The sequence below is a fragment of the Corythoichthys intestinalis genome, chromosome 14, assembly GCF_030265065.1.
Source record: "Corythoichthys intestinalis isolate RoL2023-P3 chromosome 14, ASM3026506v1, whole genome shotgun sequence".
NCBI lineage: Eukaryota > Metazoa > Chordata > Actinopteri > Syngnathiformes > Syngnathidae > Corythoichthys > Corythoichthys intestinalis.
In genome coordinates, this window is record NC_080408.1 from 21,165,606 (window position 1) to 21,189,849 (window position 24,244).

General features: G+C 38.2%; 1 protein-coding gene across 2 annotated transcripts; it reads left to right on the top strand.

Moving 5' to 3' along the window:
• Positions 1-1,959: 1,959 nt before the first annotated feature.
• ppm1la (protein phosphatase, Mg2+/Mn2+ dependent, 1La) lies at positions 1,960-23,489 on the top strand. 2 transcript variants are annotated; one of them, XM_057857807.1, is made up of 5 exons: positions 1,961-2,249; positions 2,368-2,701; positions 12,618-12,792; positions 17,221-17,382; positions 20,827-23,489. In XM_057857807.1, exons 2-5 carry the CDS (start codon positions 2,474-2,476, stop codon positions 21,180-21,182), a joined length of 921 nt encoding a protein of 306 aa, XP_057713790.1. In that variant the 5' UTR covers positions 1,961-2,249; positions 2,368-2,473; the 3' UTR covers positions 21,183-23,489. The 2 variants fall into 2 exon arrangements, with proteins under 2 accessions (XP_057713789.1, XP_057713790.1); XM_057857806.1 differs by having other exon boundaries at positions 1,960-2,701.
• Positions 23,490-24,244: the final 755 nt, after the last annotated feature.

The following is a 24,244-nucleotide window of genomic DNA, read 5'->3' on the forward strand; positions in this document are numbered from 1 at the left end:
AGGTACATAAGAACTATTTGTTTATTATAACAATAAATCAACAAGATGGCATTAACATTATTAACATTCTGTTAAAGCAATCCATGGATAGAAAGACTTGTAGTTCTTAATAAAAAAAAATGTTAGTACAAGTTAGAGAAATTTTATATTAAAACCCCTCTTAATGTTTTCGTTTTAATAAAATTTGTAAAATTTTCAATCAAAAAATAAATTAGTAGCCAGCCATTGTTGATGTCAATAATTACTTACTCAATGCTCATGGATGCCTATAAAATCAGTCGCACCCAAGCGCCAGCAGAGGGCGGCAAAACTCTATAAAACACAACAAGTGAGCGTTTCAATGTGTACTGTCATTTAGAACTCCCTGAGCGGGGCATCTGCGTTAATTGCGTCAAATATTTTAACGTGATTAATTAAAAAAAAATAATTAACGCCCGTTAACGCGATAATTTTGACAGCCCTAATATATATATATATACATATATATATACATATATATACGTATACATATATATGTATACATATATACATATGTATATATATATATACATATGTATATATACATATATATGTATACATACATATGTATACATATATACATATGTATATATATATATATACACATATGTATATATATATATATATACACATATATATATATATATAAAATGTTATTATTAACATAAGAAATATACTGATAAACAGACTGATGAACAATCAACAATACAAACCAAAAACAAACACAAATATGTTCTATGATCAAGCCAGTCTGTTTAATCACGTGGCATCTCTAAAGCACTGTAAAAAATGAAGTATTTGATATTGAGCACTGCCGTCAACATGACTCGAAAGCGCAGGCTTAAACCTTTCCCACACTTTTTATTCGGCACCGATTGACCACGGAAAACCAGAGATACAGTATGATCCTTTTAATTTCAATGACAATAAAGTTCTATTCTAATAGTGACTTTGAAAGAACTACAGTATTCACTATTCAAACTAAGAACTATTTTCTCCACTAGAGGGCAGGGCATTCATGCTCTTTGGACGAATAATGCTTCATTACTGTTTTCTCCCTCTACTGCCGGTGTTCTGTCAAAATTTGCTCCCTTATAAAATTTTGCTCCCAGAGCTTTTGTGGCGCTGAAAAAGCACTCTTTTACATTCAGTTGGACTCTCAATGTTATCCAAAGGTGTTAACTAAACTAGATAAATCATAAACATACATGTGCAACATGAAAATTGCATAAATTATTGCATAACGACACGGCGAAGTCGTTAACAGTGAGAGAGCGGGGTGCAGTTGTTGTTTGCAGCTAACATGGTAGGATGTGTCTGGGAACTGTCCTTCCATGATCAAAACTTAACTAAATATTCCTTTCTTTAAAGAAAGTTTGTAGTGTTTACTTTGGAATCGCTGCATTCGCGGCCATTTTTAATGTTACGCACATGTGCAGAACCGCAAAGTTGCAATTTTTGATGGGTAGCAAAATTTGTCAGAACACCGGATTTATTTGGCTACTAATTGTGGTTATGTAATTGGTTATTGCACAGTACCATTACAACAACAGTTCATATAGATACGTTTGTGCTGAGAGAGAGAAATACCATTGTTTAAAAAAAAAAAAATCAAACAAAATAAGCAGTTACTCAAAATGTTACTCATTACTTGAGTATTTTTTGGATCACTACTTTTACTCTTACTTGAGCAATATTATTTTGAAGTAACGCTACTCTTACTTGAGTAAAATTTTTGACTGGTTTTCCCACTGACCATTTTGGCTCTTCGATTCTGCGGCTGCGCGCTCGCATTGTAGAAACACGTCAAGGAGAACACTCGCATAGGCTTAATTCCGCAAGGGATTTTCACAATAAAAGCGCTTCATAAAATATGCGGACTACTTCCGTAAGATTTTTTTTCACGCAAGGTGTCGAATTTAAGGGTAGTGTGTAAAATACTGCACTAATTCGTTATGGGATATTAAACGAGGGTCCTTAGGTAAAAGGAGGAAGACTCTTCCAACCCCGCCCCCCGCGTCGCTCACTTCGGGGTGGGTCTGAGCCACCAGCAACATCCGCGTCCGCCTCTTGAGATGGACCGCGAGACATCGGGCTTCGGTCGGAAGTCGTTCAGCTGCTGATTTAAAACCGAAACGAATGACGGTGGCCCCACCGCCTGTGTCATACCCGCCCGGTGTGCGGTAGTCGCGGCCGCAGAACGCTCCGGCAAGGCCTCGGTGGCTGCGTTGGTGCGTTCAATGTCCACCGTTCATGGAGTGAACCGTGCTTTGGGTGGCGTGTGATGATAGGAGACACGATGACGCTCTTGTCTCTTCTGGGTCGGATCATGCGCTATTTTCTCCTCAGGCCGGAGACGTTGTTCCTGCTATGCATCAGCCTGGCGCTATGGAGCTACTTCTTCCACACGGACGAAGTGAAGACCATAGTCAAGTCGAGCCGCGACGCCGTGAAGATGGTGAAGGGCAAAGTAGCCGAAATGATGCACAACGACCGCCTGGGAGGCCTCAGCGTGCTAGACGCAGAGTTCTCCAAGACCTGGGAGTTCAAGAGCGACAATGTGGCCGTGTACTCCATACAAGGCAGAAGGGACCACATGGAGGACCGCTTCGAGGTGCTCACTGACATCGCCAACAAAAGTCACCCGTCCATCTTTGGCATCTTTGACGGGCACGGTGGGGAGGTAAGTAAGCGCCCTGGGCCTCCCTGTTACACCTGAATGCGTCATTCTTAAGTGGACCCCAAAGTATTTGGTTCGCATCAAGGGATGCAGAAAGGATGTGGATAGTGTTGAACTTTAGTGTATTCTCACAATGTTATAGAGCAGTTGTAGATTAACTACACACTTCCTCTTTGTCAAACAGACTAGCTCCCATCCAAACCACTGCATTGTTTCTTTGTGTGCACTGTGCACCCCCCTTCTGCTGGAGCCATCACAAAGAAAGTGTGTGTGTTTGTGTATGGTTTGTCTTCCTTCCACTCCCTCAGTCTTAAAGGCTCAGTAGATTTCATGTTGTCAGTCTGGGTATCCTGGGACAGCAAAACCATCCATCACCGCCACCAGTATCCCCTCCTAAAGGTCCCCAAAAAAGAGTGGTGCTTTGACAAAGGAGTTTAATTTATTCCGTAGCTACATTCGCTATTTAAAAAAAAACACTCATATTTAAAATGAATGAAAATATTTTTTCAGGCCCGCTTTTCAATCAAAAATTATAAAGATGGTACTATATAATTTTGTAATTTATTACAATGTTGAATTGTAAAATAGTCCAACAGAACATTAATAAATGCTGCAATTCATTTCATTGTGCTGTTCCCTCTACTGTGGCTTCCTTAGTCACTTGGAAGCAATGTGATTCAGTAATGCTGACACAAAAAAAGAACAGTACTTTCTCTCCTAGTACATAATTCAAATAAATAATAATAAATCAGTCACATGATGGCTCGTGTCTCATAAAACTCAGAAATTGGGTCGGTTGTACTCAAGGCACCATTGTACAGTTAACCCCACCCCCAACCTCAATATTCAGCAATTTATCCTTTTGTGATTTTTTTTCTGTGCAATTTCTTCTTTTCCTTTCGGCTTCAGGGGTCACGACAGCGAACTATTTGCTTAAAACAATAAATTTTAAAACTCCTATTTGGATATTTAACACCTTTCTTGAAACGCCCTATCAATGGCAACAAAATCTGGGCTTATAGTACAGCGTCAAGGAGGATTTTCAAAGTGATACATCTGTCTGTTCTGATCTTTGCACGTCTCGTAGCTCTGAGTTAAAAGTTAATGTCGTGTCTATTGCAACATGTATGTTTTTGCTTTTCTGAATGGCTTTCAACAGCTCAAGCAAACATGAAATACGGTTTCCTTTTTGCTTTACAATTGTCATTTTCATTGCTTGCAAAGGCAACCTACACGTAAAACGTTCTTTAAAAATGTGACAATATCTAAGCCATTTATTTTAAGGGTCATGTTTTCAGATGAATTTTTATGTTTGTTTGTGTGTATGAACAGTGGGGCAAATACAGTGGGGAGAACAAGTATTTGATACACTGCCGATTTTGCTGGTTTTCCCACTTGCAAGCCATGTAGAGGTCTGTAATTTGTATCATAAGTTCTCTTCAACTGTGAGGGACGGAATCTAATACAAAAATCCAGAAAATCACATTGTATAATTTTTAAATAATAAATTTGTATTTAACTGCATGAAATAAGTATTTGATACATACCAACTAGTAAATATTTCGGCTCTTAGTTATTTTTTAAGAACCCCTCCTGTTCTCCACTCATTACCGGAAGTAACTGCACCTGTTTGAACTTGTTACCTGTATAAAAGACACCTGTTCACATGCTCAAACAAACAAACTCCAACCTCTCCACAATGGCCAAGACTAAAGAGCTGTGTAAGGACATCAGGGATAAAATAATAGACCTGCACAAGGCTGGGATGGGCTACAGGAAAATAAGCAAGCAGCTTGGTGAGAAGGTAACAACTGTTGGAGCGATTATTAGAAAATGGAAGAAGTTCAAGTTGACGGTCGATCTGCCTCGTTCTGGGGCTCCATGCAAGATCTCACCTCGTGGGGCATCACTGATCATGAGGAAGGTGAGGGATCAGCCCAGAACTACATGGCAGGACCTGGTCAATGACCTTAAGAGAGCTGGAACCACAGTCTCGAAGAAAACCATCGGAAACACATTACGCCGTCATGGATTAAAATCCTACAGCGCTCGCAAGGTCCCGCTGCTGAAGCCAGTGCATGTCCAGACGCGTTTGAAGTTTGCCACTGACCATCTGGATGATCCAGAGGAGCAATGGGAGAAGGTCATGTGGTCGGATGAGACCAAAATTGAACTTTTTGGTCTAAACTCAGCTCGTCGTGTTTGGAGGAAAAAGAAGGATGAGTACAACCCCAAGAACACCATCCCAACCGTGAAACATGGAAGAGGAAACATCATTTTTTGGGGGCTGCTTCTCTGCCAAGGGTACAGGACGACTGCACCGTACTGAGGGGAGGATGGATGGGGCTATGTATCGCCAGATCTTGGCTGACAACCTCCTTCCTTCAGTGAGAGCCCTGAAGATGGGTTGTGGCTGGATCTTCCAGCATGACAACGACCCAAAGCACACAGCCAAGGCAACTAAAGAGTGGCTCCGTAAGAAGCACCTAAGGTCCTGGAGTGGCCTAGCCAGTCACCAGATCTGAACCCGATAGAAAATCTATGGAGGGAGCTGAAAGTCCGTGTTGCCCGGCAGCAGCCCCGAAACCTGAAGGCTCTGAAGAAGATCTGCATGGAGGAGTGGGCCAAAATCCCTGCTGCAGTGTGTGCAAACCTTGTCAAGGACTACAGGAAACGTTTGGTATCTGTAATAGCAAACAAAGGTTTCTAGTTCGATTTTTGTGATGTATCAAATACAGTGGGGAGAACAAGTATTTGATACACTGCCAAAATCAAATACTTGTTCTCCCTACTGTACTTATTTCCTGCAATTAAATGCAAATTTATTATTTAAAAATCATACAACGTGATTTTCTGGTTTGTTGTATTAGATTCCGTCCCTCACAGTTGAAGAGAATTTATGATATAAATTACAGACCTCTACATCGGCAGTGTATCAAATATTTGTTCTCCCCACTGTAAGTATTTAGTCAACCAACAATTGTGCAAGTTCTCTTACTTGAATAGATTAGAGAGACCTGTAATTGTCAACATGGATAAACCTCAACCATGAGAGACAGAATGTGGGAAAAAAAAAAAAACAGAAAATCACATTGTTTGATTTTTAAAGAATTTCCAAATTAGAGTTATTTGGTCACGTACAAACAAGCAAGATTTCTGGCTGTCAAAGAGGTCTAACTTCTTCTAACAAGGTCTAACGAGGCTCCACTCGTTACCTGTATTAATGGCACCTGTTTTAACTCATTATCGGTATAAAAGACCCCTGTCCACAAACTCAGTCAGTCACACTCCAAACTCCACTAAACTCCACAAAATTGTAGACCTGCACCAGGCTGCAAAGACTGAATCTGCAATAGGTAAAACGCTTGGTGTAAGGAAAGCAACTGTGGGAGCTATTATTAGAAAATGGAAGACATACAAGACCACTGATAATCTCCCTCGATCTGGGGCTCCATGCAAGATCTCACCCCGTGGCGTCAAAATGATAACTAGTGAATGAGCTACAGAGAGCTGGGACCAAAGTAACAAAGGCTACTATCAGTAACACAATGCGCCGCCAGGGACTCAAATCCTGCACTGCCAGACGTGTCCCCTTGCTGAAGAAAGTACACGTCCGGGCCCGTCTGCAGTTCGCTAGAGAGCATTTGGATGATCCAGAAGAGGACTGGGAGAATGTGTTACGGTCAGATGAAACCAAAATAGAACTTTTTGGTAGAAACACAGGTTCTCCTGTTTGGAGGAGAAAGAATACTGAATTGCATCCGAAGAACACCATACCCACTGTGAAGCATGGGGTTGGAAACATCATGCTTTGGGCTGTTTTTTTGCAAAGGGACCAGGAAGACTGATCTGTGTAAAGGAAAGAATGAATTGGGCCATGTATCGAGAGATTTTGAGTGAAAATCTCCTTCCATCAGCAAGGGCATTGAAGATGAGACGTGGCTGGGTCTTTCAGCATGACAATGATCCCAAACACACAGCCGGAGTGGCTTCGTAAGAAGCATTTCAAGGTCCTGGAGTGGCCTAGCCAGTCTCCAGATCTCAACCCCATAGAAAATCTGTGGAGGGAGTTGAAAGTCCGTGTTGCCCAACGACAGCCGCAAAACATCACTGCTCTAGAGGAGATCTGCATGGGGGAATGGGCCAAAATAACAGCAACAGTGTGTGAAAAGCTTGTGAAGAGTTACAGAAAATGTTTGGCCTCCGTTATTGTCAACAAAGGGTACATAAGAAAGTATTGAGATTAACTTTTGGTATTGACCAAATACTTATTTTCCTCCATGATTTGCAAATAAATTCTTTGAAAATCAAACAATGTGATTTTCTGTTGTTTTTTTTTCCACATTCTCTCTCTCATGGTTGAGGTTTACCCATGTTGACAATTACAGGCCTCTCTAATATTTTCAAGTGGGAGAACTTGCACAATTAGTGGTTGACTAAATACTTATTTGCCCCACTGTATGTATTTAGAAAACATGCAGCGTTGACCTTAACTTGGGCCTTAATAGCATTCTAGAGATTGGTTAACTCCATGTAAGGCTTTGAGCAGATGTAAATTTAAAAAAAATAATTAAAAGAAAACATGCTTATAAATTTAATTTTATAAGCATGTTAAGTTCTGTGAAAGCAAATTATTCAAGTATTTTTGTGTTATTACAGAAAAAATGTAGACACCTTTTGTTTTTAAACATTTTTTAAAAAGCCTAATTGTATTTTTTCCGCCATTTTTTATTAGAATACAATGTACTGTTTCAAATCCAAAAACCATTATAGTCATTTTAAAAACACATTCTCTGCTCAGTTTACTTAGAAATTGTTCGACTAACCTTTTCCACAGCCCAATGCGCCAAAGCCTAAAACGTTAATTTCCTCAGGAATTTTTGTGGACGAGAAGTTTAATGAATTTTTTAATCCATTCCTTGGCCGTAGAACCTCAAGAGAACTTTATACGTTGTTCTTTCCCATTTTGTATCAGTCATTTCCTGTCGCTCTTAGTCTCACCGGACCTGTTTGATGACTGCAAGTTGGGGACTGTAACTTTGCGTATTCTTGTCCAAGACTAATATTCAGCACTTTTCTTTATTATAAATTATTTTCATTCCATGTCTGCTATGTTGGGTGACACAAACCACGTTTCTCAGCATTCTGTATCTTTAAACTTAGCGTTATGTCAACATCGTACAGTCATTAACCAAACCAAGTTCAATTTCTATCATTAACATCATTTAGAATTTTTTTATCAACATTTGAAAAATTTTCACTTAAAATAAAATCCAGAATTTGATTTCTTTATGTCTTTGGAGTTTGGATATCTAACTGTAGTGCATGTACAATTAAGTACAGTGTTGCACAGTATATTTACATTAAATTGAAAATGTGTAATAAGTAACATACGTACCTTAATGCGATGCATATCTTCCTCTGTAAAAGAAAAAAAAAACTGCTTTTCTCATTGGAGCTATAAAAAATATATACTCTACATCAGGGTTGCTCAGGGGTCCTGCTGCAAAATCCCCAAAAAGTTGCTTATACAACATAATTAACTACGTATGTATATTTTTAAAAAAAATTAATAAATTACCCACAATTGCGTTGTGATCGACTGGTCAATCGCGATCGACGTATTGGGCACACATGCTGTAGGTGGGTAGAGTCGCCAAGAATTGAACTCAAGTAAGAGTAGTGTTACATTAAAATAATATTACTTAAGTAAAAGCAGTCATCCAAAAAATGTACTTAAGTGCAAGTAGAAACATATTTGGTGAAAAGAATACTCATGTAAAAAGTAACATTGTGAGTAACTGCTTACAATGTCTGATATTTTATTTAAACAATGGTATCTTTTTTTCTCAGCACACCACCATCTACAAGGCAAGGCAAATTTATTTATATAGCACAATTCAACACAAGGCAATTGAAAGTGCTTTACATCACAAGAAGATCATAAAAAATCACATTAAATCAATAGAACATAAAAACAAAGACAATCGAAACAGGAAATAAAATTATTAGGGCTGTCAAATGATTAAAAATTTTAATCGAGTTAATTACAGCTTAAAAATTAATTATTCGTAATTAATCGCAATTCAAACCATCTATAAAATATGCCATATTTTTCTGTAAATTATTGTTGGAATGGAAAGATAAGACAAGATTGATATATACATTCAACATACAGTACATAAGGACTGTATTTGTTTATTATAACAAGATGGCATTAACATTATTAACATTCTCTTCAAGCGATCCATGGATAGAAAGACTTGTATAAACCTGGCGCAATATGCAATAATTCCATTTATCGCACGGTAAATAAAAATGAAGGCGATCATTTTTCCGCTGCGATTTATCGCCTCGCATGCACCTGCGTGCGCGCGTGCGGCTGACGTGCTGTTAAAAGTTCGGCTTCCTTGTTACCAACTACGCAAAATGCATTTTAGTTCTGTTTTTATTTTAGTGCAGTTTAAGTTTAGTGCAGGTGGAGAAAAAAAAAAAGAAGAAAAGGTGACGCTTACCATTGAAATGAAGATGTGAATGATAGCAAAATATACGCATGGTGTGGCATCCATGAACTGGGTCGTAGAATGCCGATCTCGGCCGGCGGTCCCCCTCCGTTCGTCAGTCTTTATAAGTTAAGGTGACAGTTCTTATTGTGGTAACATCGCCTAAGAAATCCCCAGCTTCGTCAGGTTTCAAATCATTTATTCCATCAACTCGCCGAGTGTCCACTGCTGTTAACGCCAGGATCGAAACAGAAAGTAGAATAGCGCTCTCCTGCTCCTGCTCACCGTCAACCCCGTTCAGGTACAGCAAAAAAAGTCCGCCACATTAGAAGCCGATTTGTTACATTATTACAGGTACTGTATTGTATTATTGTTATTATTACTATTATCATATTATTGTTATTCTGATTTTTATTCATATTTTATTTGTTTTGCTCTTTGTAATTGCTATTTGGAATAGTAACAGCGGTATTTATTAAGGATGTAGTGTGGGTTTTTGGGCTGTGGAACGAATTATTGGAATTATAATGTATTCCTATGGGAAAATCCTGCTCGACATACGACCATTGCGACTTACAAACAAGCTCCTGGAACGAATTAGCTTCGTATGTAGAGGTACCACTGTATTACACATGGAACGCCATAGCAGAAGCTATGAGGGGAAACGTTTTCATTTGCCTAGATGCTTAAATTATTAAGTGGAATTTTATTTTTCTTAAAAAACACATTTTATTTCTTCTGTGTTTCTGTGCAGTATTAATATTGTTGTCTTTTACTTAAAAGAGGCATGGTGTATTGTTTTTAGTTGTGATTTCCTAAAAAGTATTTTTAAATTTAGGAGTAAACATTTATTGCGTTTAAATGGGTGTACATGATCTATTAATATATACTGTATTCTCACAGTGTTATTGTAATTTTTTTTTTTTAAAGCTGGGGTGCAATAATATCGCAAATCGCAATAATTTATGAATTATTGCACACTAAAATTTGTTATCGCGACAGGTCTAGACTTGTAGTTCTTAAAAGATAAATGTTAGTACAAGTTATAGACATTATATATTAAAATCCCTCCTAATGTTTTCGTTTTAATAAAATTTGTAAAATTTTGAATTAAAAAAATAAACTAGTAGCCCGCCATTGTTGATGTCATTAATTACTTACACAATGTTCATGGGTGCTGAAGCCTATAAAATCAATCGCACCCAAGCGACAGCAGAGGGCGGCAAAACTCCATAAAACAATTAACAAGCGGGCATTTCACTGTACTGTCATTTAAATCTGTCTGAGTGGGGCATGTGCGTTAATTGCGTCAAATATTTTAACGTGATTAATTTTAAAAATTAATTACCGCCCGTTAACGCAATAATTTTGACAGCCCTAAAAATTATACATAAAAATCGCATTTAATCACGAATAGAAATTAAAATATAAATAAATACTATTAATAAAAATAACAATTGAAATCAGCAATGGAGATAAAGCACAAGAGGAATAGAAAGCAAATAGATTGAAATATATAGGCAGTTATGGATATGCAGTGCTAAACAAAAGCGTTTTTAGCCCTGATTTAAAGGAGCTTACAGTTTGAGCATACTTCAGACCTTCAGGTAACTTGTTCCAGAGGTGAGGAGCATAATAACTATGTAAATGTTGCGCTTGGTTCTTGTTCTTGGAACATACAGGACACCGGTTCCAGACGACCTTAGGGGTCTAGATGTTTGATAGGAATCTAACAAATCAAGCATATATTTGGTCTTAGGCCATTACTTGTTTTGTAGACGAGCAGTAGTATTTTATAGTCTATCCTTTGACTCACTGGAAGCCAGTGTAACGATTTCAAAACCGGTGTAATGTGGTCCAGTTTCCTTGTATTTGTGAAGACTCTGGCTGCAGCATTCTGTACTAGCTGCAGCTTCCTGACTGATTTTCATCAAGACCTGTAAATATACCGTTGCAATAGTCCAATCTGCTGAAAATAAATGAATGCATAAGTTTTTCCATGTCTTGTTGGGTCAGAACCCCCTTAATTCTGGCTAGGTGGTAATATGCAGATTTAGTGATGGACTTTAGACTTTAGATTTAAATTTTAGGTCTGAGTCAATAATTACGCTGAGGTTTCTGACGTGATTTGTAGCTGTAAGTGACATTGTGATAAGGTGCCTGCTTAACTTTGACCTTTCCTTTTTTTGGCCCGAAAATGATCACTTCTGTCTTCTCCATATTTAACTGGAGAAAATTCTGACACATCCATTCATTGAGTTGATGAATGCATTTACTCAGGGAGACTGAGGGACTATAATCATGTGGGGACACAGAAATGTAGAGTTGTGTGTCATCATCAGATGTGATAGGAGATGTCATACTGTTCCATAATCTGAGCTACGGGAAGCATATAGATGTTAAATAAGAGTGGCCCAAGAATTGACCCTTGAGGGACTCCACACGTGAATTTGGTTCATTCTGACTGATGGGTTCCGACTGACACAAAGAAATCCCTATCGTGTAAGTAAGATGTGAACCACTGAAGAACAGTGTCAGTAAGCCCTACCCACTGTTCCAATCTGCTGAGTAGTACGTTGTGATCAACAGTGTCGAATGCGGCGCTGAGATCCAATAGTAGCAGAACAGATGATTTGCCTGCAGCAGGGGTGTCCAAACTTTTTGCAAAAGGGGCCAGAATCGGTGTGGTAAAAATGTGGGGGGCCGACCTTGGCTGACATCCTTTACGTAGAACAATATATTTATGCAAATTTTAGCAAGCCATTCTGTGTGTCACATTTGCTTTATTATTATTTTTTTAATTAATAATTTCCACAAAATCTTGCAACTAGCCTTTGTGGCGTTCTCTTTCATCTCTCGGGCTCTTGCGAAATACTGCTGCAGTAAAATTAAACTAGCTTTAAGTTGCTGCAATTTCTCGCTACGTATCTTTCCTGTAATCTTGTCGTACATGTCAGCTTGTCTTGTTTAGTAATATCGCCTCACATCGAACTCTTTAAAAACAGCGTTTCTTCGTCATAAATTTACTGAAGTAAGAAGCATGCCATGGTAAAACTACTTTTAGAAGTAGCCTACAACGCCAATGGAACAGGGTAAATGTAACGCATTACTACCCACCTCTGCTAGGCTATCATGACGACTATTATGAATCTCCACCATCTTGGCCAGCAGAACAAGTGAGAGCAAGAAGAGGGCAAGCAGAATGGAGCATGCTGAATAATTGAACAGGAGTACTCAATATAAGTGACTGTAAAATTAAATGGGCTGATAATAGCTTTTACATTATTTTGGACTGCTCTAAGTAAAGGTTCAGGAAAAAAACTGGAGAAAACAGTAACAGTAACACAACCTGATTTGTCATTCAGCATCTGCACACTCTTCTTTTGGTCTGCTTAACGACCCGGTCCTTTCTGCAGGCCGCAGCAGACTACGTAAAAGCCCACCTGCCCGAAGCCTTGAGGCAGCAGTTGCAGGCATTGGAGCGAGAGAGAAAGGAGAGCTCCTCGTCGTACGCCGGCGTTCTGGAGCAGCGCATTCTGACTGTAGACAGAGAGATGCTGGACAAGCTATCTGCCAACCACGATGAAGCAGGTCAGTATAGAAGAAGATGTACATGAAAATATGGAGCACATTCATTTTAATAACTACATAGTGTAAGAACACAACTATTTTAAATATTTGCTATCATTGTACTATAGCTTTATTTGACTAAAACTAAATCCTCTCATAGACTTCATAACCTATTGACATGACACGGGAAATGGGGCCGATTTGTAGGGGGTCTATTTTCAAAAACTTCAAATTCAAATATTTTTAAAAACCAAAGCTGCTACCGACCTAAAACCAAAACGGGCACCTACGTACCTTAGCCATGTATGAGTCTCCATGAGCAGCATCAAAAAAACTCAAGGCCCGATTATTTTTTATATAAGTATCATACAACTTAAAATGGCTATAAGTCTCAGATTTTACAGTAGATGCACAAACATCACCAAATGTAGAGATAATCACCTATATTTTCAGGATCCGTGGCAATATTTAACATCTATGTTTTTGACCAAAATAGCAACTTAATTTTTTTTATTTACTGCAAGTTTTCAACAGCTAATAAATCACTCAATTTAACATCAGAAACTTAATACTTCAGGAAAACATGCAGAATCAATTATAAATAATATGTAAATAGATAATAAATTATATATACAATCACAACTTATAGAAAAGCCCTTTATTATCAATTTAAACTATATACTGTTAGCGAATTAGGCTAGCGGCCGCCCAGAGGTTGCGCTAGACTTTTTCGTTGTCTGTCATTTTGAGTGACAGGTAGGGCTGGGCGATATGGCCTTAAGCACGTATCACGATAAATTGAGCAGATTTACCTCGATAACGACAAATGACGATAAATTCGTCCAAGCAGACTGTTATATAATTTGAAAATCTGAATCAATGCATGAAATACAGATTAACCGTTTCTTGTTGATTTATTTACCAGCTTTCAATTTAATATATTTAACAATTGTACATGCAGTCTAAACATTAAGTATACAAAAATGTATTGTAAACAATAAGAATTCAAGTATAAACATTTAAAACAGCTTGTATGGCTTGAACAATGTACATTGTCAAAATCAATATGCCTGTGCAAACATGTCATTGTAACACAAATTACTTACAGCTTGAACAGTACACTTCAAAAAGACAACTTATTGTTAATGTCTGCTGTGACATAATTACGCAACACAAGTGTTTACTGCAAGGTTTCAGGTTTTTTTTTTCCCCAGTGCATTTTTTAATACATACACACACACATTAAAGCTGCATTGATCTAATGACACAGAATTAAGCACATACAGAAAAATAGCTGGGGCCATTAAAAAGTTATATTATAATTTCCACTGTTAGATTGTACTTTATGCTTAATGCTTTACCATCACAAAAGCTATCAGAGAAATCACTCACAGACAGAGATACACAATAACGTGATATACTAATTGCTAGATGCAGTCCGAGACCAATCCACTCATTAAGTTCAGCTGTTTCGACAAGTTTAGAGCCGCTATCCGACTCCATCACGCTCATTTGTAGCGTTAACCCCTGGCGTTAGCCACTAGCATTAGCCTGTGGCTTGGCTACTAGTAAAAAGCCTTGAAAGCATCCTCTTTGGAAATCGTGAGAACAAGGGAGGACAGGGGGTGAAAGCCCGTCTGGGTGCCGCCAAGAGTCTATTTAATGTCGGGTGAAAGTTTGGCGAACCTCCCTTAAGCAACACTCCATCACGTTTGCTTGTAGCGTTAGCTGCTAGCGTTAGCCTACCGGGCTCGTTTGTTTGGCTTCCTGATAACCACGTGACTCCATACGTAAGCACACTGTCTGCTTTCTTAAAGGGGAATGAACATAGCCGAACAACACAGAGTCAAAGCGGGATGAAAAGACTATATTTTCTTGTTTTATTAAATTACCGAATTTACCGTCATGGTCAAAATGACGTCGGTCATCGAAAAGAATTTCGGTACCGGTAAATTTTCGGTTTACCGCCCTGCTCTACTGACAGGGTCATAAAATTTCAGTCATAATCTATTTTTACCCGTCATTTAAATTTTTAAAATGATAATAATGACATATTCACTATTTAGTTTTCATTCATTTTTTATTAATATTCTGTCCGAACAAGCTTAACAGAGAATCCACACCGTGCCATCACACATCAAGCAGATGAATATGTAACTTTTTCTCCGCAGTGACAAAAACAGCTGACTGTGGCCCCAGTAGGTAGGCTACGAGCCGACCTAAGCATAGCTTTAGCTTTTTTATCGACGCGACTGACAATGACATTCTCCTGTTTCAACAAGCTATCCTTTACCATCAGCCCTGTCTTTCTTATATATCCTCTGGTTGTCCTACGTCTCTTACCGTTCTTGGGGGTAATTTAGTTAGCTTTGTGTAGCGATCGCAAATGCTACTCAGTGACAGCCAACGAACACTTGTAATTTTTTCATTGATAACATATCTTAATCCTATAATTTATTTACACTTCCCACTTAAAGTTGTTTTTTTTATATATATATAACAAACGGTAACAGTGGCAGTCAAATACCATTGTAATTCTTTTCAGGTCATTCATTGTCAGACAGAAGCAGTACGGCACAACGTCACGCTAAAAAAATAAGTTATAAAATATAAAAATGGCTTACCTCTTTGTCCTCTGAAAGACCATGCCAACCCAACATAATGTTTACTGCATATGAAATGTGAATGGATTCACCGAGCTGGTGTTAAAGTCCGCGCAAGTTGATTCGGTCTTCACATTTTTTCCTCCCTAGTTTTTGGTTCCGGAAACATATGAAGAAAACATCCTTCATGTGTCGTAATGTCTAGAGTCGTTTCTACAAGTTCCAAAAAAGCAATGCGTGATCGGCATGTTCATTTTTGAAAGATTACCGGAGAAAAGTAGCACTTTTTACGTTGGGTCTGTGCGAGGGTGGGTCTATAATGTCCCACTTTGGCTTTACTTCCGCTTTACGATGCGACGTCACGGTCTAAAAATAGCCTGCGTGCGGTACGCCATTGCGTGCCCGCTTGTGCATAATCAAATGTCTCAAGTGGGATTGCTGCAGAGGCTGTCCTTCATCCTCCACTGCATCAGTCCCTCTTTTTTCACCTCTTTTATCAACACCATCGTCGTTTTGGGGCTTTTTGAAGAAACTTCGGACACTCAGTTGCCTTGACATTTTTCCGAGTAAGGCCAACGACGTCAAGCATCACGAGAGACAATAGCTAATTAATAGGCTCACTCGCCGCCCAGTGGTTTGGGGTGTGAACTGCAACCTGTCAAAATGACGGATGGACTTCATTTTTTTTCCGTCACCGTTTTAAAAAAACGGTCAACGACGGAAAATATTCGGTTAACGCGACCCCCTGCGGCCGCCTGACGTAAACAGCGTTTTTGTGGTGAAAATTCTTGTGAATAAATGCTTAAATCCCTGAATTCTTTAAAAAATATGGACGTAAAACAGTCTCGATTCTTGGTTAGAAGCGACAACAACAAAAAAATGCAGGTAGCATTTATTTCGCGTGAGTATTGCCAACTATAAGGCTTGTCAGTTACGAAAATCAGCCGCCTCCATGTGTAAACAAAGAAGAAAATTCTGACTGAATTCTTTGGAGATATGGGCGTAAAACTGTCTCGATTCTTTGTTAATAGAACAAAAAAACAGGCAGTTACGCATTTATTTTACGTACCGTATTGGCCCGAATATAAGACGGCCCTAATTATGAGACGACCCCCTCTTTTTCAAGACTCATGTTTGAAAAAAAAAAAAAAAAAAAAGACTTTTTGAAAACCAAAATAATTTTTATACAGAAAATACAGTACATCCGAAACAAATGATAACAATATATTTGAGAGAAAAAGCATGTTATTTTGCCTAATTCAAATCTTAATATCTGAACATTTAAATATGTAAACTAAAGTGCAATCACATTTGTAAATGAAAGTCTTCCGGTTTGTGAAATGTTTTATCACAATAGATTGGTTTATTTACAACAACATTTTAATAACTGCATTAACTGTAACTGTAGTCTTGAAACAAATCTGAATAAGGGAAAACATTGCAATAAAATAATGCAAACTGGTTCAACTTGAGAATAGCTGAGATCTGTCATGACAGAACATCGCTTCAATGATATCTGGGGCCATCTAGTGTCGTGAATGAATCACTCCTAAGACAGTCCTTCCTGTTTGTATGTGGTACAGCTTTCGTAGTTCTTTAAAAATTCAAGCTTGAATCCAGCTTAGACATGAGCGTGTGCCGTCTTCACCTGACTATACTAAATGAAGCTCGGCCCCCTCTGATAAGGCGTGACGCAAAGAATGACAAAGTGTCATGTCAATAGGTAATGAAGTCTGATCTCCTCATTTTCTAAGCATTGTCTGAACCACTTAGAATAAACACTCAATGGAATGTAAAGCATTTATGACTCCAGCCATTTTTCTCTTTTTAAACATTGTTCCTTCAGGAACCACATGTCTCGTGGCACTGCTGTCAGACAGAGAGCTGACCGTGGCCAACGTTGGCGACTCCCGCGGCGTCCTATGCGACAAAGACGGAAATGCCATTGCGTTGTCCCACGACCACAAACCTTATCAGCTCAAAGAGCGCAAGAGAATCAAGAGGGCGGGTAAGTAAAGCGTAAGACTATTAGCAGCAGTCACCATGATAAATGTGCTGTCAAGAGAAGTGTTTCCCAACTTTAATTAAACCTTAGCACACACTTGACATGTGAAAAATCTCCAGACTCAACAACGTCACAAAAAGAATGATGTATTTAAGCTTTATATACTCAGCAATGTACTTTAGTTGAACATTCCATTAGTGGGTTGGCGTGGCTCAGTGGTAGAGTAATTGTTCCCCCCACCCCAGAGGTTGTGGGTTCGATTCTCTGCCCTGATGACAAGACACTGAACCCCACATTGCTCCTGGTGCTGCGTGAGATAGTGTAACGCGCTTTGAGCGCCTAGAAAGGTGGAAAAGCGCTATATAAGTGTAACACCATTTACCATAACACCATAGAAGTCTATGGCGGAAAACACAGACAAGACTGAAAATGCGGTTTTTCCCTCTTGCACTCCTCTTTAAAAGAAACTGCTGTATTTTAAGCCAAAACAACTGTTTGTGTTTGATAGAACAATATGTCTATATTCTGCGATAGCAGATTCATGGCGCATTAAGCCCCCAAACTATTTTTAATTTGTCCGTTTTACCCTGAAAATCACCGTTTACAGACTTTGTGCAACCGCTTTTTTTTTTAACCCAGCCATAAGACGAAGGTAATTAGTTGTATTCATTATTCAAAATGTCTCATTTTTAGCTTAGAATCATTAATTTATGTCTAATATTTCGTTTAAAAAAAAACAAAAAAAAAGACTAAAAAAAATTATTCACTCACATATTTTAAACTTTTAAACAAATGACATCACAAAAAAATGGTGTCTGTAAAAAAAAGTCTCGTATATCTACCTCATAACTATCGCCTAATTGTATTTTTTTGTTACTGTCGCATCTTCTCCGATATGTTAGATAATCGATCCAAAAAAAAAAATTTTGAGGAAAAAAAACATTTAAAAGGGTAAAAATATGAAAAAGAAGATCGACCATGCCTTCATGTCTGCGATTTCTGCATCGCGACCATGGTTATATTACCGTGTTTCACCCATAATTTTTTTTTTTAATCCGGCTGTGGCCATTCACAGCTGTGCCTTAACACTCGGTGATACATGCTTAATGGGATTTTTGGATCAAAACAAGTCCGCGATTATATCTCATTAAAGTAATGACGTCTGTAATTCTACTCTCGCGTGCTCTCACCTCCAGATAGGGTTTTGCGGTTTAACCCTTGAGAGTCGAAGGACGCGCCGGCGCGTCCTCAGCGCACGTCGTCTTTGAAGCGCCCTCACGTTTTAATTACGTCACCCACATGCCGTTGGTTGGTCTCGTTTTAAAGTGCGGAAGTTGCGGTTTACTCTCGTTATTATTTGAAGTCAATCGACCAACTAGAACGTGAGATATTGTCATTTAAGTTTTATAGTTTTATTGTCCTCTCAAAAAAACATTAAAACACTGCATGGATCATTTGTTTATGTCTATATTTCCATCATTTCTAGTCCTTTTTCAAAACGGAAGCTCCATGAAAAAAACACAAATCAAACGAACCCTTTCGAAGTCACAGTGGAAGCACAAAATGCGTTTGTTTGTTTTTTTTATAAATATAACTGCGGTGCGAGGTTCAACCGAACGAGAGGGAGGAGTGTTCTGAAGCAGCGAGGTGGCGAGCGACGGCCAGTTGGATACTGCTGGATCGAGCAGCGACTTTGTGTGACTTTGACAATGAACGGAAAACTAAATTTAGCGCAAGCAATTGTGCTTCTGATCAACTTGAGGAAGAGGATGGTCCAAATTCGTCATCATCGTCTTCTTCGGAAGTGTCCTCGAGTGAAGAAAGTGACGGATTTGAACACGTGGGTGACGCCATCGACGAGCAGAGGTAAACCAACTCACTCTTTTTTTCATGCTGAAAACGTTTCTTTTGAAAGTTTCTTTTGATATTGCAAGACAAAGTTAATTTTGATGCAATATAAGTGTGTGTTTGCGTATATAATAATAAAATGTGCATATCAGATCAAAGTCGTACGTGCACTGTGGGTATCCCAGGCAGGAATTTATAATTTGTGGTGTTCTTCTTTCTATATGAAGATTAGGGATGTAGCACATATTCAGCTATGGTATTCTTTCTATTGTCATACATATAGATTTCCATTATTATTTATTGCTGTATATATTTTTATTTTATACTTTATTATTTTCATAAATACTGACTTATTTTCATGTACATTTATAGTGACAATGAAAGTAAAGTGAAATGAAAATGGAAGGGTGGAAAGAGGACCGACACCCCATGGAAGTGTGAGCTGTGTGATGTAGCCGTGTCTAATTCCAGGACGAAACTGCTTTTCGGAGTGGCATGACTGAAAAAAATTTAACTTGTTTATTGTAAATATTTTTGAAAATGCTTTTTTTCCCCCAGTGTTATATATATATTTTTTTTTTTCCCACATCAATCTTCTCAATTTGTGTATATAAATGTGTGTTCAAGAAGCTTGATTGTGTGTACATAGTTTTCATCAGGCGATGGGCCGCAATACCTAAACTCATAAAGAGATGGCCTCTAAACACTTTTTGTGTTAGATGGTATATATTTTTTCACTGTTCTTCACTGTTAGGTCTGCTGTATATAACCTGTTTTGACTGGAGCATGTATAAAGGCAAAAAACGCCTATGGCTATACCTGTTGTTTATGTTGAATTGTCAAATATAAGACTATTTATTCTAAATTTTTTTGGTTGAATGTTCATCCTAACATGTTGAATAAATATTACAAAGTTTCAAAACGGTTCGTTACGCATGTTTGGTTGTCAATTGGACATCAATATTAAAAATTTTGACAAAACGATTTTGGAATTTTTGGGCTTTTTGGGCCCAAAATGATGATTTATAATTGATCAGTGAAGGAAACAACAATTTGGACATGAAGTTCAAGGTGTCACAAAAAAAGGGACCAAACCAGGCCATCGTAAACAATTCTTTCTTTGAAATATAAAGGCAACTTCAAAGGCATGCAAAATCAGACAAAATAGGCCCAGACCTTAAAGGGTTAAAAAAAAAAAATTTTTTTTTTTTTTTTAAAATGCCCTCCTGTTCAAAAATTTTCTTCCCCCAGAAAATTGTGATTTTAAGCTTTCCAATTATGTATCACACATGCATATCGGACAATTTTGAAAGTTGGCAAAATTGGGGGTCTCAGAGCGGAACTTCAAGTCACCTCAGTGTTTTCCTCCCTATACAAGTTAATTATGCTTTTCTGCCATCTAGTGGTAGAAAGTTGTTCTACCAGTATACCCAAGTTATAGATATGTAGTAAAAATGTTCTAACCAGTAAGAGAATTGGATACAACTACTATACATTTTACTGATGGTTATGAATGACTTCTCTGGAGGTAAACATTTTCAATGCTTGGGTGCCACCTTCTGGTATATTCTAACAACGCATCACTGAATCCTTCCATAGGAGGCTTCATCAGTTTCAACGGTTCCTGGCGAGTCCAGGGAATTCTGGCTATGTCCCGCTCCCTCGGCGACTACCCGTTAAAGAACCTGAACGTAGTCATCCCCGATCCAGACATCATGACGTTCGACCTGGACAAACTTCAGCCCGAGTTCATGATCCTGGCGTCAGACGGCCTGTGGGACGCCTTCAGCAATGAGGAGGCGGTACGGTTCGTCCGCGAGCGCTTGGACGAGCCCCACTTTGGTGCCAAAAGCATCGTCCTGCAGTCCTTCTACCGTGGTTGCCCAGACAATATTACTGTCATGGTGGTCAAATTCAAAAGTGGGGCAGCGAGTAGTAGTAAGGTAGGGGACTAGGTCAAGAGGACTGTACGTGACCCCCTATAGAGACAAGATACAGCATGAATATTGATGAAGTGTACAAGTGGATGAAGCAAATACACCAAATTAGACAAGGGAGCCTAAATACCCATTAATCATTGCCTCAGAGATAAGGACTAGCACGTATCGTTCCAGTACTACAGTTTACAGTTCATGACTGGGCCAGCTCCACAGGAGCTTCTTCAGAGGGGGCTATGGTCAGTGCCTAATTGTAAAGTATAGAAAAACACCAGCCTTTTTGCCACATCTCAACAATACTTCCATCCAACCAATTTCCTCTAATAGATGCCCTACTTAAAAGTGGACACGAAACAAATAAGCACCAAGCCTCAAATAGATGCCAGCTTTTATGCTTTGAGAGGGTACCACACGCTGACTGTAATTTCTAAGGGTCTGAACTGTGCGGTCGACTTGCTAACCACTAGGTATTGCCACCATGGAATTTTGCTGAGCATTTGACTATAAAGAGTTGAATTATTCTACTGTAAAAAGAACCAACTGATTTTGAAAGAGTGCTTCACTGGAAAAAAAGAAATCAGCAAGGAGCTCCACGGAATGTTTTTAAGAGTGGATTTCATTTAAGCACGAACAATTGATTCTAGAAAAGTGATAAGCAATGGAAATGTACCCTTCAGTGACTAATGGAGGCTGTAATACAATACATCCATTTGTTTTCTATAGCACTGGTCCATTATTTTTGATGAAGCCTATACAACCCCGATTATGGCCAAGAGGCGATTTATACTCTGAACTGTCCCTGGCCAGTCACATGCTAGGAAACCCTATTGACAATTACATTGACATAAGAGCAATTTAGTCCTCAAATAACCTAAGAATCATGTTTTGCGGATGTGGAAAGAAACCCAAAGAAATTAGAAGATACAAAAATGGAATACAATACAGTAACCTGACTACAACAACATTTAAACATATATTATTTACAAAGAAGCAGAATTCATACAAATAAAGTGGTCATTCTGTAAATGCCTGGTACTCTTAAAAAAATAATTAATTAATAATCCTCTGGCTAACTGTATGAGGGAATAACAGTTGGATTAAAAAAATGCTGATCTGGAATTGCCATTTTGACCAGAACATTATTCCATGTCATAATACAGTGGTGCCTTGAGATATGAGTTCAATCCTGTATGTTCCACCCCCCTCAGAACTTAACACTCAACCTCCCACTAGTATACTAACCAGTATAATACAGACAATTCATAATGCATGAAGATCGGCACTCATGAATAAGTCAATCATATTAGTTGTAGGTAAAGAAAATGTATGCTTGCATTATTAAATTGCCTGCCTGCATGTGTTGCACCACCATATGTGTTCAATTATCAGTTGCTTTTAGGTTTATAACCGCAACAATGAATCTATTAGTTAACATGTCTGTGAAGTTTTGCATTGTTTGCTAGCATTAAGCTGAAATATTTTTCTTCAAGCAAATGTACTGTATCTCACTCCTTCAAGTACATAGTGTTTCATTTGTTTTGTTTTAAAGTAAACAGAGGAGTCACAATATACGGCTTGAAGATGTGTTATTGAAGAATTGTCAACTGCTGTTTGTTGTGAAGTTAGTTGATTGCCACTTTACTGTGCTTGTGTAGCAACATTTTGTTCGCAAGTCAAAGCCAAAAAAAAAAAAAAAAAAAAAAAGACTCATATCTCAAGGCACCACTGAACAAAACTAAAATGCACTTGTATTTGTTGAAATAACATTTAAATTATAGCATCTGAGGAGGTTAATGACCGGTCCCTATCCACGCATTCAAAATAAACTCAGTGGCAGATGCCATGAGAATCTGAATGATGACATACGCTGTTGCGCTGCAGTTCAGCCATACAGTGCAATGTAATGTGAGAAGCCCCTGAAGCAATATACTGTACAACCGGTGTTGTCAGCAGTGATACATTTCAAGCAAAAGCTACGGTAAACCATGACTCACTGTTCACTGATATAGATTTTGTTCTCGCTGGAATTTAGTCATATTTTATGACAAGTTCAGCACCACGCCGCCATCCACATACATAAAAAACGTAGCATTTACATTGAAAATGTAAAGCTTTTTGTTGATAAGTTTTCATGCAAAATCCAATTCAAGTCCCTTGAAAAGTGGCTTTCTCGAGAAAAGTCAAAGCGTTTTTGTTTTAAATCTACCTTATATGCCTTATATTTATTGAGTTTTTTTTTTTTTTTTTTTGTCAAACAGATTGCCAAATCTGTGTACTGTATATTCATATTGTTTTTCTTCTGCTTTGCAATAAAATATATGCTCATCACTTCACTCTGGACCTTATCATTTAAAGAAGGCTCTAGACCAGTGGTTCTTGAGGTCAAGAACCCCATGAGTTTCACTACATTCACTGAAACCTTCAGAATTTTAATAAGCTTTTTTTTTTTTTTTTTTCAAATTAAAAAATATAGGTAATCTAGCAAGTTCATATCTAAGTGAATTCCTGTTCAAATTTCTTTAAAATTACAAATATACTGCAAATAAATTTGCCTTTTATTGTTTATTTTTACTTTTGAAAATTAAACTCACTTCATTTTTATCTTTTCATGTCTACATTCTCCTTTTATTGTCGCATCCTTGCACCACATACTAATTTCATGGTGTAAAATGACGCAATTTAAAAAATATTTAAAAATTATCAGCGCAGTCCATGTTGCCTGTAGGTCTGTTATAGTTCCTCATTCCAAGTGCAAGTCAACCTTCCACTGACCAAACAATTTGTCCTATCAGATACAAGACTAGCAGTTGAAAGAAATATGGACTAAAGCCTGTAAATTGGGGGGAAACCAGTCCAAAATGTAGTCGAAAACGACATTTGACTTTAGTCAACGTATGAAAAAAGGGTCCTGTGTGTTTTTACCTTGGCTGAACCCATTAGACTTACTCAACAAATCCCTGGGGGTTGATTGAACCCAGGTTAAGAACCACTGATCAAATGGACGGCTCGTATACGTGAAGTGGCCCACCAGGGGGTCGAATTCAGCCTGTGGGGTTGTTTCGCCCCTGGCGAGTACATTG

Coding starts and splice junctions, on each gene's coding strand:
- ppm1la (XM_057857806.1), top strand. CDS start 2,303: ATGATAGGAGACACGATGACGCTCTTGTCTCTTCTGGGTCGGATCATG. Junction 2,702..12,617: donor TTGACGGGCACGGTGGGGAG/GTAAGTAAGCGC, acceptor TCCTTTCTGCAG/GCCGCAGCAGACTACGTAAA. Junction 12,793..17,220: donor TGCCAACCACGATGAAGCAG/GTCAGTATAGAA, acceptor TTGTTCCTTCAG/GAACCACATGTCTCGTGGCA.